The sequence below is a fragment of the Bos indicus genome, chromosome 8 (assembly GCF_029378745.1).
Source record: "Bos indicus isolate NIAB-ARS_2022 breed Sahiwal x Tharparkar chromosome 8, NIAB-ARS_B.indTharparkar_mat_pri_1.0, whole genome shotgun sequence".
In the NCBI taxonomy this organism is placed as follows: domain Eukaryota; kingdom Metazoa; phylum Chordata; class Mammalia; order Artiodactyla; family Bovidae; genus Bos; species Bos indicus.
Window position 1 is genome coordinate 59,386,089 of NC_091767.1, and position 16,829 is coordinate 59,402,917.

The following is a 16,829-nucleotide window of genomic DNA, read 5'->3' on the forward strand; positions in this document are numbered from 1 at the left end:
GCTAGAGGGTAATTGGTTATTCATTTGTCAAGTATGTGAACTTGAAGACATTCGAAGCTCTAGGGAATAGGAAACATTAGCCTGCTCATTAAAATTGTCAGTTTGATACTCATTCGATGTGTGAATGCCCAACATGAGAATGTTACTGATTTTCTAATAAGCTCTTAGCATACTTGAAGGTTTTTCTGTAACATGTTTGGCCAGTGTCTCTTCTCGCTTTGCTTCCTCTCTAATGTCCTGTGATAAGTGGTACCCTCAACCTTGCTCATATTGCACGTTTTACGCATGAATTGTGGAATCTCTTGATGTCTCTTTATTCCACTACTTGTGCTTCCATTTGCTTCTGAACAATCTATACTGTAGCTTTCACTCATTAAAATTTCTGTCATTAAAATTAGAGTGACTTTTTTGTTTCTAAATTCAGTAGCACATTCTCAGTTTTATTTTGATCACTCTATAGCACTGCTACTTGTTAACCACTCACTCCTTTCTTGAAAACTTGTTTTCCTGACTTCAGGGACCTCATTGTCGTGGTTTTCTTCCTTTCCAGCTTCTTTGCAGGCTCCTTTGTGGACTCTTCCTTTTTTAAAAATTCAGATTTATTAATGTATAATTCACATATAATAAAATTCTCCCTTTTAGTGTACAATCTTATGAGTTTTTTCAAACACATACAGTTTTGTAACCATAACCACAGTCAAGGTATAGAGCAGTTCCATCAACCCTAAAAATTCCTGTAAACCCCTTTATAGTCAGCCTCTCCCATTCTTGGCCCGTGACAATCACTAATCTGTTTTCTGTCTCTATAGTTTTGCCTTTTCCAGAAAGTCATTTAAGTGGAATTATATAGTGTGTAGCTTTGGGTCTGGCTTGTTTCACATATTGTATGCATTTGGAATTCATTTATGCGTGTCATTAGTTTATTCCTTTTTATTCCTGAGTAGTAGTCTGCTGTATGGATGTACTGTAGTTTATTTATTCATCAGTTGAAGGACACTTGTTTCTAGTTTTTAGTGAATATGAATTAAGCAGCTGTAAACATTTGTATATAGGATTTTGTATGAACATGTTTTTATTTTTCTCAGGTAAATATGTAGAAGGAGTATTTCTGGGTTGCATGGTGTGTATGTAACTTCATAAGAAATGCCCAGATTATTTTCCAGGGTGGCCTACCACTTGACATTCTTGCCAGCCACATGTGAGAGTTCTAGTTGCTCCACAGCCTCACCAACACTGTATTGTCAGTTCTTTTTTTTTTTTTTTAATGTTTTTTTAAAAATGTGTCTATTCCATAGATTCTCTCTTCCCCTATATGCAGTTTTTTTCTCGTCCTATCCTCTCTACCTCATTGTTTTATTTACTTATATTTTATCTATTCAGTTGCAAATATTTGTGGAGCTTCTGCTTTGTGTCAGACACTGTTTAGGCACTATAGATATAGCAAGAGACAGAGAAGAAAAGTTCCTGTAACTCATGGGATCTTGTGCTCTGAAAACATCTAAGTCTTTTGTTCCATATCTCTTTTCTCACATATCCAGCTATCTTCCATTCCTACTCATTTGAGATGTCTCATAGATACTACGGAGCTGATAAATGTATCTAACACTGAATTCATCATCTTTCAACCTTCCTCTAGTTTGTATTTCCTTTAATGAATGATATCATATCCACCCAGTAACTCAAGATAAAAACCTGGGCAATATTATTTAGGCTTTATTTTCTCCACTTTCCACATTCAGTTACCTATTAAACCCTATTGACTTTACCTCCAGCATATCTTATAAATATATCTACTTCTCTCCACTCCTTCTGCTATTTCCCTATTTCAAGCTTTTGTCAGGTCAGTGCAATAGCCTGCTTACCAGCCTCCCTGTCTACCTGCTGTACCAACCTGTGGCCACACTGTACCACCATTCTCTTTCTAAAATGAGAAATCTGATCCTGTCTCTCCCCTGCTCAAAAGCTGTGATAGCTCTCTATTAACCTCCAAATAATTCCAAACTCATAACATTACTAAATTTTTAAACATACATGTATTAATACTCAAGACTCACTTTGTTCAGGTTCTTTCATAACCCTGCAGAGTCTCATTCAGACATGCTAGAACTATCCTCAGTTTACTGATGGGCCTTTGTATGTATAATTTTGGTTTCCTGGAACACTTCAGTCCTCCTTTTCTTGGTTCTTATGCCTAGTATAGCAGAGACATTGCTTTACCAGCAAAGGTCCATATAGTCAAAGACACGGTTTTTCCAGTAGTCACGTATGGGTGTGTGTGTTGGACCATAATGAAGGCTGAACACTGAAGAATCAATGCTTTTGAACTGTGATGTTGGAGAAGACTTTTGAGAGTCCCTTGGACTGAAAGATCAAATCAATCCTAAAGGAAATCAATCCTGAATATCTATTGGAAGGACTCATGAAGCTCTAATACTTTGGCCACCTGATGTGAAGAAATGACTTATTGGAAAAGACCCTGATGCTGGGAAAGATTGAAGGCAGGAGGAGAAGGGGATGACAGAGAATGAGTTAGTTGGATGGCATCACTGACTCAATGGACGTGAGTTCATGAGTTTGAGCAAGCTCTGGGAGATGGTGAAGGACAGGGAAGCCTGGCCTGCTGCAGTCCATGGGGTTGCAAAGAGTCGGACATGACTGAGAGACTGAACAACAATGCCTAGGAAGATCTAATTCTCCACAGTAATAGTTCTGTTGGCTAGTGTGATGTTTTAGTGGTTTTGAGGGGTGGGAAGGAAACTTGGCTTAATTAAACTAGTGTTGTTTCTCTTACAGTGGTACCAGGCTGAAATGAGAATAGGGAACTGGATAGTCAGAGAACATAACTGTTATTTCCACGGTTTAGAGATGGACCCAGTAGATGGGATTGGGTCATTTGTTGGATTTATTCACATAAGAAATATTTATTGAGCACTTACTATGTACTGCTGCTGACCATTTAAGAATGAGGCTGTGCAATGCAAGAGAGCCTTCTGTGAGCCCAGAGTTTCAGTGAGAAGCAGCCTGAAGCAATCTAAGTTGATAGGCATATTTGAAAGTTCCATGTGATCATTTTTCAGTTTTCTTTTGAAAAGAAACACAGTACTTATCCTGTTGCAGTTGCCTGGGAGAATTTTTACCCCCACTTCATGGTTAGAAAGTTAAATTATTAAAATTTTTTAAATCACACACTAAACTGAGAAGAGACATAGGTGGTAGGAAGAAGGTAGGTACGTAAGAAGAAAATTGACCCTCAGTGTATAAACAGCCTGTGTCACATGCATAGTCTCATTTCCTCAGGATTGGGAATTAATTCAGGTAGTGAATCCAGCCTGTGTTGGCATCATTCACTGCTTCCAGAATTTTGAGTCTTATGGCAAGCAGTTAAGGTAGCTGCACCCTCAGAACTCTGGGGACTTTTAAACCTAGACGTCATCAATCCCTTAGTGGACATTACAACTGTTGAAGTGTGCTGATCTTCCTGCTATCTATTAACATTTGTTAGGAACCTGTAAAGCAAGCAAAAACCTGGCATCATGGCAAAACAACAAGAAATGTGAATTGCTTACCATTTTCCAGGGACCTGTGCTAAGTACCCTACTTACATTTTCTCTTGTAATCCTTATAGAAACCAATGAGACTCATATTATTATTGTTCTCATATTACAGATGAGGAAGCATCTATAATAACTTTTTCAAGATATACTAGTACATGGAAGAGCCAGAAGAATTTAACTTTGATTTCAATATCCATATTCTTAACTATGAAGCCAACTTGTTCCTTGTTTCTTGGGATTGAGGCCCATTTTTAGTGATTTCTTTGTTGGATTTGAGTTGCCTCAAATTCAGCTTGGATGTGGGATAGGATTTACATTTAATTAATATTGAATTTTTTAATCTTGAAAAATGTGTAGGAAATGTTTTCAGTTTTCTTTGGTTGAAGCTTCTGTGTTTTAATGGACTCTTTTAAAAATTTATAGGAAATTCAGAAAAAAGTGGCTATATCTGAGTGCCCTGCAAGCTACAGAGTTTTGTTACATATTAGAAGACTAGAGATTAATACCATCCTTTGGGTTTTTAATTTTCAATAGAGAGCAGAAAAATTAGATGTCATTGCTTCCAAATAAGGGAATTGCTGTCTTTCCCACAGTAACCAGGTCTGAGTTTCTTGTGGATTTATTGTAGTAGGCTCAGGTTTGGTGAATATTGAGATAAGGAAGGGTTTCTTAGAAGCAGGTCAAATTTTTCTCATTTTGAATATGGAAGGATATAGTAAGTCCTCAGTGATGATGTTCTGAGAGACACCTAGGCCAGAAGGAGATTTAAAAGAGTATGTACAGAAGCAGTAGTTTTTTGTTCACTAGATAGTGAGTTACAGAGAGCAACAGTACTTTGCAGATTTGTCTTATGCTCAATAGAAGGCAAATGCTCTCTATATGTTATGAAAAATAAATGGAATACAAGTAGGGTAGACTCAAGTCAGTATATACTAATTGGTGAGATGGAAAATAATCTTTGAATTCATCCTAAAATTGTCTCTGTCACTCTTCTTTTTTGTTACCACTTGTGATTTTCTTAGGTCACTGGACCTATTTGGGCTGGGGAGACCAACAGAGTATGTAAGAATTTGAATACCTTATAATTTTCTTAATTTTACCCTTTAACATACTCCCTCTGACTGAGGCTGGATATTCATGCATATAAGCATATATAATGCCATTCCCTCCTCTTCCCCTTCTTGAAGCCCAGGAGAGAATTTGCTGCAGTGGAAAGTTGTATCCTTTCAGGCTGATTTCCTGAAGACTTTGTGTCTGTGCATGTGCATGCATGTGTGTGTATGTGTGCGTGTGAGTGTGAGAGACACAGAGAGAGATGGAGAAATTTCAGAGTTTCAATTATAATCCTGACAGAGTCTCCTGATTTATCTTCTCCAGAGACAAGTGCCATCAGCCCCTCCTTTGGCCTTTTAGCTAAGGGACACAATGACTAGCAGGAGAAATTTCATTCTAGGAGAGGTCATTGGTTTTGTGATGTGAACAAGAGGCTGGTTTGACTTTCCTTGAAGCAGTCTAGCTAGGCTAGAGGCCACCTTTGTTCTTGAGCTTAGACAGTGGGCTCTCTCTAAGAACTTAAGAGAGTTCTTTCTAGCAAGAGTCACAGCCCTAGGCTGGCATTACTGGCTGTGTTACCTGGGCTGATGGGAGGTGGACAGGTTGATTGAGTTTCAGTGATTAGGTATCCAGTAGTTGCTAAGAGGGGCCAAATTTTGTTCTGTCACTATAATTTCTCATGGAGTGTGTACTTCCTATGATTTGAATCCTGAGTATTTGCACCAGGAAACTATGCAAACACAGCCTAAGAGAGCTCGGATTATTAAGGTTTTCGAGTAGAAAGAAGTAACCTGTGAAAAAAAAGAAGTTTGAATTTTCATTCCTTCTCTGATAAAGTTTTGCCTGTATTCTGGATTTAAAGATGGAGACTCAGTCCAGGAGCACCACATACTGGAGAACCTCACTGTTCAATACATCATTCAGTTTTGTTTGAGTGCCTACTGTCTGCCTGAGGCTCATCTCTGTCCCAGCCTACTCTTCCATGTTTATTTCTGTCATTTCCCTTTCATGTCCTTTTATGTACTTGCTAAATGAGCTATAAAATGTTTCATAAAAATATATACATAGCCTTTAAAAATATATATGGCCAAAAATATATATGACCTTTTATATATATATATATATATCCTTTCCCATCATTGGACCTTTACTCATGCCATTGCTTTTCTCCAGATTCTAGAAGGCATTTCCCCTCACCCACATCTTCACCTATTAAAAACCCTCCAGTCTTTCAGAGTCATAACTTCCTTAATGATTTCCCTGTTCATTTTAACAGGAAGTGATCCAATCTGCAACTCATATAGCATTTGGTTTATACTGTTCTCATGATAGATACTTCCTTGTATCTGTATCCATATTTTCTCTCTCCTATTAGACTGACTCTGTACTCCAAATCTTCTGTGTTGTTTAGCCTTGCAGCTGGTGGACACTCAATAAATATTTGAATGAGTAAAATTTCCCAGCCTTTTAATTTCAAAGGGCTTTTCAACTTTTGCCCTCAGACTAGCTCACAAGTCCTCCATAAGCTGAATAACCAAACCTGTTCTCAGTGTCTCTTTCTCAGGGAAACCAGAAGTTTTCTGTTCTAGATGAAAAGGTTCTGTGCGGTAGCAGAAAGTACGATGCTTTCACTCAAGTCTTTTCTGTAATTTCCTTTTTCAGTTTCTAATCAGCTTTGGTGGTGCCAGGATGTTTCCTTTCTAAGGAAATTGGGGATGGTATAGGGGGAGAAAAGCTGGCTTTTGCCCTTGACCAACCTTTATTCTGCTCCTATTCTTTGTCTCACCTCACGTCCTTGTATTTCCTTTCTCCAGTCTCCTCCTATTTTTCATACCCACTTTCTCCTGCTCCCGGCTTCTTCTTTATTTGCCCTTTATTCCTTCAGCACAGAAATGTGTCAGCCTTTAGGGGTGTTTTGGAATACCCCTCCCCTTAGCTTAGCAAAATAAAGCCGATCATTATTAAGGAATCATAGGTCAGGAGTCATAGGTCAGATGCAGCGAGGAAGGGTTTCTGCATGTAGTTTCTGGCTCAGGATACTGGGCTCCTAACTCTGGCTGAGCTACCCTCTCCTGGACTCATAGTCAACAGGATTGTCTATTACTGCTGCTGCTTTGGAGACTCCCATCTTGAGTCTCTGGATGATATACTAATAGCACAGTCTCCTGCTGGAGTTTAAGTAGACTTTTGGCTCCTTGGTTGCCTCTGCCCCCTCATCTGTATGCATGAATAATCCAGCACTGACTTCTTCACATTTACTCCTTCTGTGAATTCAGAAAGAATACATCTGAATGGCATACTGGTTTTTGTCCCTTGATCCTTTCTAGTCGTCAGCACAACAGATGCATCAAGGTCTAAAACCAGTACCTCCAAAGTCTCTTTTCCCTAATGTGTAATCAGAGTGCTTTGTAAACAGAGTGTTTTCTCTCCCCGTGTTTGACTGGTATTGTTCCTGACCATTTGAAGATTATCCTTTTTCATACTGATTTTTCCCCCCTGAAGTTCTGCTCACTTCCCTGTTCCTTTCTTTTGTTCATGTGTTACCTTAAACTTAAGTGGGCAAAGCTCATAAGATCTTATTACCCCTACTCCCAGCTGTAACCCCGAGCGATGTCTGAAACCCACATGTTCATGTTCCCTTTTAGTGGGATTATCTACCAAGTTGTCTGACGTAGAAGCCAAGGGGCCATTTCCCTGTTACCTTCCATTTGTCCCCAGCTTTTATCATTTCTGTCTGTTTTTTTTTCCTCTAGTTCATTAACTCTCTTCTGTTTCCACTGTGTGGATATATGTTCTTATCTCCTACATGAGCTATTGTAAAAGCCTCATTTTATGGTCATTAGGAGGCTTCTGCTGCCCACATTACTACCAAGATTTTTTTTTAATTACTAAGATGAGTCCATCATCTGCTTAAAGTATCTACATTTTGGGATGGTGAATGTTCCTTTTCCTTATTGTGAGCCAAATAGAAACTTGGCAGGAAAGAACATATGGGACCTTATTAATTATACACATATGGGTATCATGTCAGAAATGGCTTCTGTGGAAAATAAACTACAAAACACTGTTAGGTTGAACTCCCTTTCCAAGCACAGTGTTGCATATTTTTATTTTTGCTTGGAGCAAGATTTGTAACTCTGGTCATTTTAGCTAACACCAAGAAAAAAATGGTGACCAGTCAGGTGCTAACTGGAAAAGCAGAAATAAGTCTATGAAATTGTAGTCACTGCTATTAGATAAATTAGCTGCTTTGTCAGTAAGACCCCATTGGCAGTGAATGTGTTTTCCTCTTCTTCTGAGGAAATGGGATGAAGGCTTGGGATGGGAATTCTGAGCCCAGGGTATGGGTGCTCAATAGAAATTATTAGAAAAACCCAGTGTTGCAGCGAGACAGTAAGACTGCTGCTGTTCTCGGCTGCATACAGAACTTGACTTCTAAGTCTTGACTTTGACCTTCTTGATTTCCTGTACCAGTTTTCAATGGTGGACCTGCTTATTTGACTCACTAATGTATTTTTAAAGTCTGAAAACATCATGCTAACTTTAAACAAAAATTTCGCTTTTCTAAGAGATGAAGAAACTGTTTCTTCCCCTTTTGCCCCATTTTGATAATAGTGGAGCACCAGAATCTATTTAAGACATTTAAAAGTAGGTTTTCATTAGGGTTACAATAGCTTAGAGAAACAGAATTCCAGAAAATTCTGCATTGGGAAAATGCCACTTGGAACTCCTCTGAGAATCAGCACTAAAATTAAACCAACTGTCTTATCTTGTTAGAGAAGGAGAGAGACTTGTGGGTATTGAGACAGTTTTTTGCATGACTTTAAGGTCACTACGCTCATGGGCAGCTCAGCTTGCTCTTGTTCTCAAGGCTCGGGCTTTTGGCTCCCTATGTTGGAAGCAGAAAAGAATTCTAGAGAACTGAATAAAGCTGGGGTATTTTGATTGACTGTGCTTATTCCACAGCTTTTGAAGATCCTGACAGTGCCGTGGATGACCGAGATAGTGATTATCGCAGTGAGACCAGCAATAGCATCCCGCCTCCTTACCATACAACTGCCCAGCCCAACGCTTCTGTGCACCAGTTCCCAGTGCCTGTGCGATTGCCACAGCAGCTGCTGCTTCAGGGCAGTTCCCGGGACTCTTGCAATGACTCTGTGCAAAGTTATGACCTTGAGTATCCAGAGCGGCGGGCCCTCAGGTGGGTGTTGGGAACAAAATGCTTTCTTTTCCTAGGCAGGTCCCAGGATGCAACTGACATCAAAGATTTGGGTACCTGAGGTGATAGGGGAAATATAGCAGTATGGTGGACCAACCTACAGCCATTTTATGTAGAATCTCAGTCTTTTTTTCCCCCTCTTCTTTATAAAGTTCACATTTATGCATGGGATGGTGGCTTAGTCATTAAGTTGTGTTGGACTCTTGCAACCCCATGGATTGTAGCCCACCAGCCTCCTCTGTCCATGGGATTTCCCAGGCAAGAATACTGGAGTGAGTTGCTATTTCCTTCTCTAGGGGATCTTCTGGACCCAGGAATCGAACCCAGGTCTCCCACATTGCAGGCAGGTTCTTTACCGATTGAGCCACCAAGGAAGCCCACATTTATGTATGTCCATCAGTAAGAGTTTTTCTTTATTATCAGTAGGTGGGGACAGACACACTTGGGGTAGATGGCTGAAAAAAACCTGCTCACCTCTCTGCCCAGCCCAGTGACTTTGATATACCTTTCATTAAGATTAAAAAAAAAAAAACCCCACAGATATTAAATGTTTGGGTAATTCATCCTACCTAAATATTTCCCTGGGAATGTCAGAAGAAAACCAATATAATCGCACTATAGCAGATTCGGTACTTTTGCTGGAACTTAAAAAAAAGCTTTTTATTAATTTCTTAAATACATAAAACATTTAATGTAAAAGTATGTTGCTGCTGTAAGCTGCTAAGTCTCTTCAGTCGTGTCCGACTCTGTGTGACCCCATAGACGGCAACCTAAGTATGTTAAGGTACAATATAATACACAGCAAAGAATTACCCACCCACACCTGTTTGTCTTCCTCTATTGCCTCCTCTTCCTGCCTCCTAGTTCTCTACCACCCTTGTTTCTTATGCACACTTCCACAGACCATTGTCATATGCTTAAAAGCATAAAAGCAAATACATACATATATGCTCCCTGCTGCTACTGCTAAGTCACTTCAGTTGTGTCTGACTCTGTGCGACCCCATAGACAGCAGCCTACCAGGCTTCCCCATCCCTGGGATTCTCCAGGCAAGAACACTGGAGTGGGTTGCCATTTCCTTCTCCAATGTATGAAAGTGAAAAGTGAAAGTGAAGTCGCTCAGTTGTGTCCAACTCTCAGCGACCCCATGGACTGCAGCCTTCCAGGCTCCTCCTTCCATGGGATTTTCCAGGCAAGAGTACTGGTGTGGGGTGCCATTGCCTTCTCTGTATATGCTCCCTACTCTTCCCCAAACTTAAAAAAAAAATCATACTTAAAATTTAGAGAAATAATATATACTTCTCATATATTCACATAGCCTAGATTCATTAGGTGTATTAACATTCTGTCATGTTTACTTTGTCTCATTCTCTGTAATATATATTCATATACACATACATTTTTTTGCTTTTTTGGCCATGCCTTAGAACTTATGGGATCTTAGCTCCCCAATCAGGGATTGAACCCATGTGCTTGGTAGTAAAAGCATGGAGTCCTAACCACTGGACTGCCAGGGAAGTACCACACATGCGTTTTCTTTTTTCCTGAACCATTTGAAAGTAAGTTGAAGATACCAAGTTACTTTACCAGGAGGTACTTCAGCGTATAACTCCCAAGAAAAAGGACTTTCTTTTATATAACCATAATATTATGATCACACTCAAAGAAATTTAAAGATACAATATTATTTAGCATCTAGACCATATTTAAATTTTTTCAGTTGTCCCAATAATGTTCTTTATGCTGCTGCTGCTGCTAAGTTGCTTTAGTCATGTCCGATATTGTGTGATCCCATAGACAGCAGCCCACCAGACTCCTCTGTCCCTGGGATTCTCCAGGCAAGAATACTGGAGTGGGTTGCCATTTCCTTCTCCAATGCGTGAAAGTGAAATCGCTCAGTCGTCTCTGACTCTTAGCGACCCCATGGACTGTAGCCTACCAGGCTCCTCCGTCCACGGGATTTCCCAGGCAAGAGTACCGGAGTGGGTTGCTATTTCCTTCTCCTATATATATATATATATATTTTTTTTTTTTTTTTTTCTTTTTGATGCAGGATCCAGTTAAAGAGTATGGTGCCTTACATGTGATTTCCCTGTTTCTGTAGTCTCCTATAATCTCACAAAATTCCCTTACTTTTTTATTTTTAATCTTTTGAGACACTAACATTTTTTGAAGAGTCCAAACCAATTTTGAGAATGCCTCTTAATTTAGTTTGGTCTGATTGTTTTTCCGGTTTATAATCAGGTTAAATATGTTTGACAAAAACACTGCATAGACGTTTCCTTCACAGTGCATCAGCAGTCACATTTTACATTGTCTTGTTATTGTTGACATTTAATTTGATTTCTGGGTTAATCTGGTATATATACCAGATTTCTCTAAAGTTACCTTTCTTCTTTGTAATTGTGGATCTCTGGGATGACACCTGAGGTTGTGAATATATTCTGTTTCTTAAACAACTGTTTATATATTGATTTTAGCATCCATTGATAATTGTTTCCTGAATCAATATTTCACTGGTTGGAGGTTAGTTTTTTGAAAAACCACTCCAATTTAGCTCATAATTTTGGTTGCTAAAATTGACTATATTATAGGATGATCTGAGAGTTTTCCCCACCGTATCAAACTGGTGAGTAAATATTCTGAACCTCAGATGGTTATATACCTGCTAGACAACATCCTAACTCTGTTTACTGTCATCTCTGAGAGTATTTTCAGTAAAATTTTATCATGTAGAATTCTTACTGTTCACAATTTAATTCTGAAAAGAAGTGTGGCAGGAATCCTACTGAAGTTGGTCCCTACTTCTTGCTGGTTTATTAACTGCTTATTTTATTCATTTGGTTTTGGTTATTTATATTTTCTTTAAGAAAAAAAACATAATAGCAAAAAAAAAATTGTTTTGGCTCTCTTTCCCCTCTGTATTTACAAGCGTTGAGTGTGCAGGCCAGCAATAATAATGGCACATCAACTTGAATTATGACTGCAGTTGTCAGAAGAATATGTAGTTTACCTGATCATCACCTTGTTATCACTGCTGTAGTAACACTTGGAAGAGCGTTAGTGTTGTACTTTAAGTTGTAATTTTTTTTTCCTAAAATTTTTCTTTAATTGATCACACATAAATTTGATTAGTTTTCTGTATCAGTATATGAAATGAGATTAAAGAGTAAATGTTTTAGCATCTCCAGCAAAGAAGACGTTAACATGATTTTTAAGTAAACTTGTATTACCGACATTTTTAACAAATTTTTGACTTGATTTTTCTTTAAAAATTTTTTGAAGAAATTGTATCACTAGTTTGGTTTTTAAACTTCTATTACTGTAAATACTAAGTTCTTGGAAATAGTCTAAGACCTTAAGTTAGGGCTTTTAAGGAAGAATTTAAAATCCTTGATTGAACCAACAGTTTGTAGTACCTTCCAGTAAACTAGAAATGTACAAATAAGTAGTTTCTATTACCACAGCCATGGCTATTGACTGATTTACGTTGCAATGATAAAGACTTCTTCTAGGATGGAGTGAGTTAGTTTGACTTTTTGAGAATATCTGAGAATAATGAAACTGCGTATTTTATGTGTGTTTGTATATATATATATATATACACACACACACACACATATATATGTATGTATAAATTGGTTTCCCTCACTCAAGCAAATAATGGGAATAACCAGAATAATGGGAAATGTATGTATATTATATAAAAATGCATAATTGGAGGTTTGACAATGGTGTTGGACTTTGTGAGTTATTAAGCATATCTCTAGTGTTGAGGGGTATCAAAAGAATATCCGTCTCACTCTTGATGGCTCTTTAGAGGCTAAGTGACACTTTGATGTTGTTTCTGTTTCCTAAATAAATGCTATCAGATGTTAGATCTATAGAAGAACACACTGAGCTGACAGACTCCTAGTCTGCAGGCCTTCTCTACACCCCCACCTTGGTACACAGGAAATAGGCAGTCTTTAACTTCAGTGAAAGAAAGGTCGGCTGTCTTCTGTATTCACTGACTGAAGTTGAATGTGTAGCTTCTGATTCTGTAATCAGTATGCAAAATATGTTCATTTCACTGTGATCCTCAATGCATGTAGCCTTTAGGTTTCACAAATGACAAATTATGATACTTTAAATAATTTTCTCTTTTTGGTACTATGACAAGGTTTGACTTATAGTAGTCAAAAATTTTTATTATATTTTCTACATATTTTTCTTTTTAAAAATAGTATGTTTGACCATATTCTTGGCTATACTGCCTAAAATACAACCTTCAGCAAGTTAACAGCTTGGTGGCTTCTCAGACCCAAATTCATCAGGAAATTTAGATTTCTTGATATCCCTTGATATATGTTCATGGGCTATGTAACAGTTCTAAACTTTGGCATTATAAATACATTCTAAATATTGATGGAACATATTCTTATTATTTGCTTCTTTATTTCTTAGAAAACAATAAGTAGTTAACGGTAGCAAGTGAAGTATTTTAAAGTTGTTATAGGTAGTCTTTCTCTGATGTGGAAAAAACTTTTTGACTATGTTGTTATAATGCTGAATTAAGAATGTATGGATTTCCTTATATCTTTTCAGTCTGAATGGTTTTTATCAGACAGATAATTTTACTAATTTTAGTTTTCTCATTGAATATGCACTAAATCTTACAATTTTTTTTTTCTTTTCCCTGTTTCTCCTTTTTTTTTTTCCTGCCTTACTATTCCTCCATTTTTCTCTTTACATCAGACAAGGCTTTCAGGCTCAAAATGACAAAATTAGAATTATTCCATCTTTCTCTGATGTTGACTATGAAGAGCAAGAATGTATATATGAGGAGGTAGAGGGGGAAATGTCTCAAGAGTTTCTAGAAGACAGTAACATAAACTTAAAGGAAGCAGAGGTAAAAGAAGTGAGAACTCTTTTGAAAACTGATAAATATTACAACCAACAAATACAACCAAAGTACAAGAATTCAAAAAAGGCACCATCTCAAAGCCAAGAGACAGAATTCTCTGCTGCCTTTAATTATGACCTTAAGTTTGAAACGCCTGCTTTCTCCAGATATCCTCAGAAATATGATACAATAGATAGGAGAAGGAAAAAAACACCCTTGTATAGTCATTTTGAAGACAGTGAAAGAAGACAATATGATGATAAATCAGGGACTAAGACTAACTTTAAAAGTATATATCCTAACACTGGAAATTGTGACTTTTGCCACATTGAAAAGAAGGAACAAAACTACACAGTTTTGCATCCCTACAAAAATGGATTTGTGGTTAAGAGTGGCAAGTGGGCCGCTAACTTAGAAAATCATGATTTTGATCTTCCTGGTTGTTTTAAGAACTATGAAAAGTCATCTGACTTAAACCAGCATGTTACTAATTTCACTCCATTAGATATTCTTGAAGATTCTACCAGCAGTACTTCTGATGAACTTCTGGGTTCTCCTGTTTCTGATAAGCAGGAAGGTTTACTCTCACCAACATGTCATCCATCCAATCTCCATCATATTGGAGGTTTTCCAGAAGAATATTATAGAGCAAATCCTTCATTCCCATCCCAAAGGATGAATTGTGATACAGACACACTTAGAGATCTGTCTGGGTGCCCCACGGAAGAGATGACCCTTTCCTGTGTTGAGGAACCCAAGGAGGACTATGTTGATACAATGGATGAGCTTCAGTGTTTGGTAGAAACAGTGTCAGAATATTTAGCAGAAAAGGAAGAGGAGATTAATAAATTTGGTTCCCTTTCAGAAACTAAAAAAACACTTAAACATAATAGTACTATTAATAATGCAGAAAAGAAAATGCCTGAGGATCAAATACCATCTTCAAACCTTGTCAAGAACGAGAAGGACAAGGCCATCTCTTTCCCTGAGCTGAATGGAGTTAAATGTGCTGTTGGATCTTTATTTAGTTCACTCTCAGAAAAGGTGGATTCAGGCACAAAGCATCTGACAACCTCTGTGGAAAAACTGGTTCATTTAGTTCCAGAGAAAACAGAAACTCTCAATCAAACAGGGGTGAGTAATTCGCCATCTAGACCCAGAGCCAGGTCAGTATCAGAGAAGGATCCTTCTGTACAATCTCCGTCTCCGATACCTTCTCAAACAGTTGACAATAAGGACTTTTGCAAAGTGGACAAAACTTTTGAAAGTGAGCACAAGAACAGTACAACTGGAAATCTAAACTTTCAGGATGCAACAGAAACTGGTGGAAGGGACTCGGCTCCACAGAGTCAGAGTTCTGTTATAAAGTCTGTTTTCAGCATGCTAAATCCATTAAAGCTTTTTTCGGAAAAGGATGAAACCAAAAACGATGATGACCAGAGCAAGTCAACAAGAAAGGAAAACTTTGTTGTATGTGATTTGGGGTCAAATCAAAGGGACGATACCCTTGGCAATGACAGTAGCATTGTCACTTTAAATAGGAGTGATGGAGAAACTCCCCACCACCAAATGCCCGTAAGTGAGGATTTGTTGTCTTCTAACTCAGCCTTTGAACCTTCTAACTTAGCTCTTTCTGCAAGTAAGAAAGATGATGTTGCGAATCTATTGGAAAGAGAACCCTGTACAGATCTGTCTGTGTCACCAAAGCAACCAAAAATATGTGTCAAGGATACTTTGGAACATCCTTGTGTAGCTGGGAGTAGAACTGCAAATAAAGAGGCATCTTCAGAGCCATTAGAGGGAAAGAAAATTACTGGTGATGATTTCCTGGAGCCACTCAATAAATATTTTAACCAGTTTTTGCTCACTTCCCCTGAGACCTGTTCAAAGGAGACTTTGTCAGACTCTATGAAAATTCACCAGTTGGAAGAAGATGGATGGGAAAGGGACCCTAAGAAAGATGGATGTTCCTTTTCCTTTAATGGAAAATTACATATTCCATTTCTCAAAGTTCTTAGTCATTCTGAAAAGCAGCAGGATTTAAAAGAGAAAGGAAGCATGTTCCCTTTGTTTAAATTTTCTTTCACTGACAGCCATAAAACTGTCAATGACCAGAGTTTTCATGGCTCAGCAGTAAGCACTGATGAGGAGGTCCAAAGAAACTGCCATGCAAATACCAAACTTCGTTCAATAAAATCTAATTCAGTTCCAGATATTTATAGTAATCTAAGGAAATTTGGTGATATAAAGACATCTAATGAGAGTGACCAAATAAATACTTCTGAAGATGCCACACTTACTAAAATAAAGTGTGATTTGGCTCCAAATATTAATAGTAATCTTGGGAAATTTGGGAGTATAGAGGAATTAAACTCAAGTGAGCACACAGCAGTAGAGAACTGTGAGAGAGATACCTTAAACATTCCTGGAGATGTGTCCAAAGAACATATACCTTCAGATTCTTTAGAAGAAAGTAAGGCTCTTACACAAGTGACATCCTTAACAGTGCCAGACTCTTCATTAGCATTTAGTTCTACCACTTTAAAACCCACCTCGGTTAATGAAATGAGTGATGACAAACTTGTAGACAAAGCTTCTGAGAAAAGAACCCAAGGAGGACTCTTTTCTAGCCTGTTTAACAGGTTTTCTTCTTTAGAAAACTTGTCTAATCAACAAGAATTAAATGTGAAAAAAGATGACTCTCCTCACAGGAATAATACCCCAAGCCTATTCTCTGGAATTTTTAACTTGATATCCGGTAGCAGTATGACTGATTCTAAACCAGATGCAGCAAAGTCCATGTCTTTAGGTGACCTAAAAGGTTTGAATGGAACTAAATGTTTATCCTCGGATGAGATCCCTGTTACTTCATGTGTGACTTCTGAAAACCAGAGGAATCGTGAAAAACAAGAAACTTCTGGCTTTATAAAAAGATGCTTGACTTTACCTAAAGAAGACATTCCATTATCTGATGCTGGGGTTGACAATCATTGCCCTCCTACGTGGAAAAACCAGCAAAGTGAAAAGAATTGCCCCTCTTCTGCCAACAGTGTACTTCACTGCACTCCAGTTGCACAGCAGGACCTATCAGAGAAATCTTTGCCTATGAGGCAAATAC

General features: G+C 38.0%; 1 protein-coding gene across 4 annotated transcripts in view; it reads left to right on the top strand.

Annotated features, from left to right (window-relative positions):
* Window positions 1–16,829, top strand: part of UNC13B (unc-13 homolog B) — a 212,661-nt gene that overhangs the window by 101,543 nt on the left and 94,289 nt on the right. For all 4 annotated transcript variants that reach the window (XM_019966134.2, XM_019966135.2, XM_019966136.2 and 1 more), the window contains exon 8: window positions 8,574–8,808. In XM_019966134.2, coding sequence (XP_019821693.1) covers window positions 8,574–8,808 — 235 coding nt within the window. The remainder of the gene's footprint in view (window positions 1–8,573; window positions 8,809–16,829) is intronic.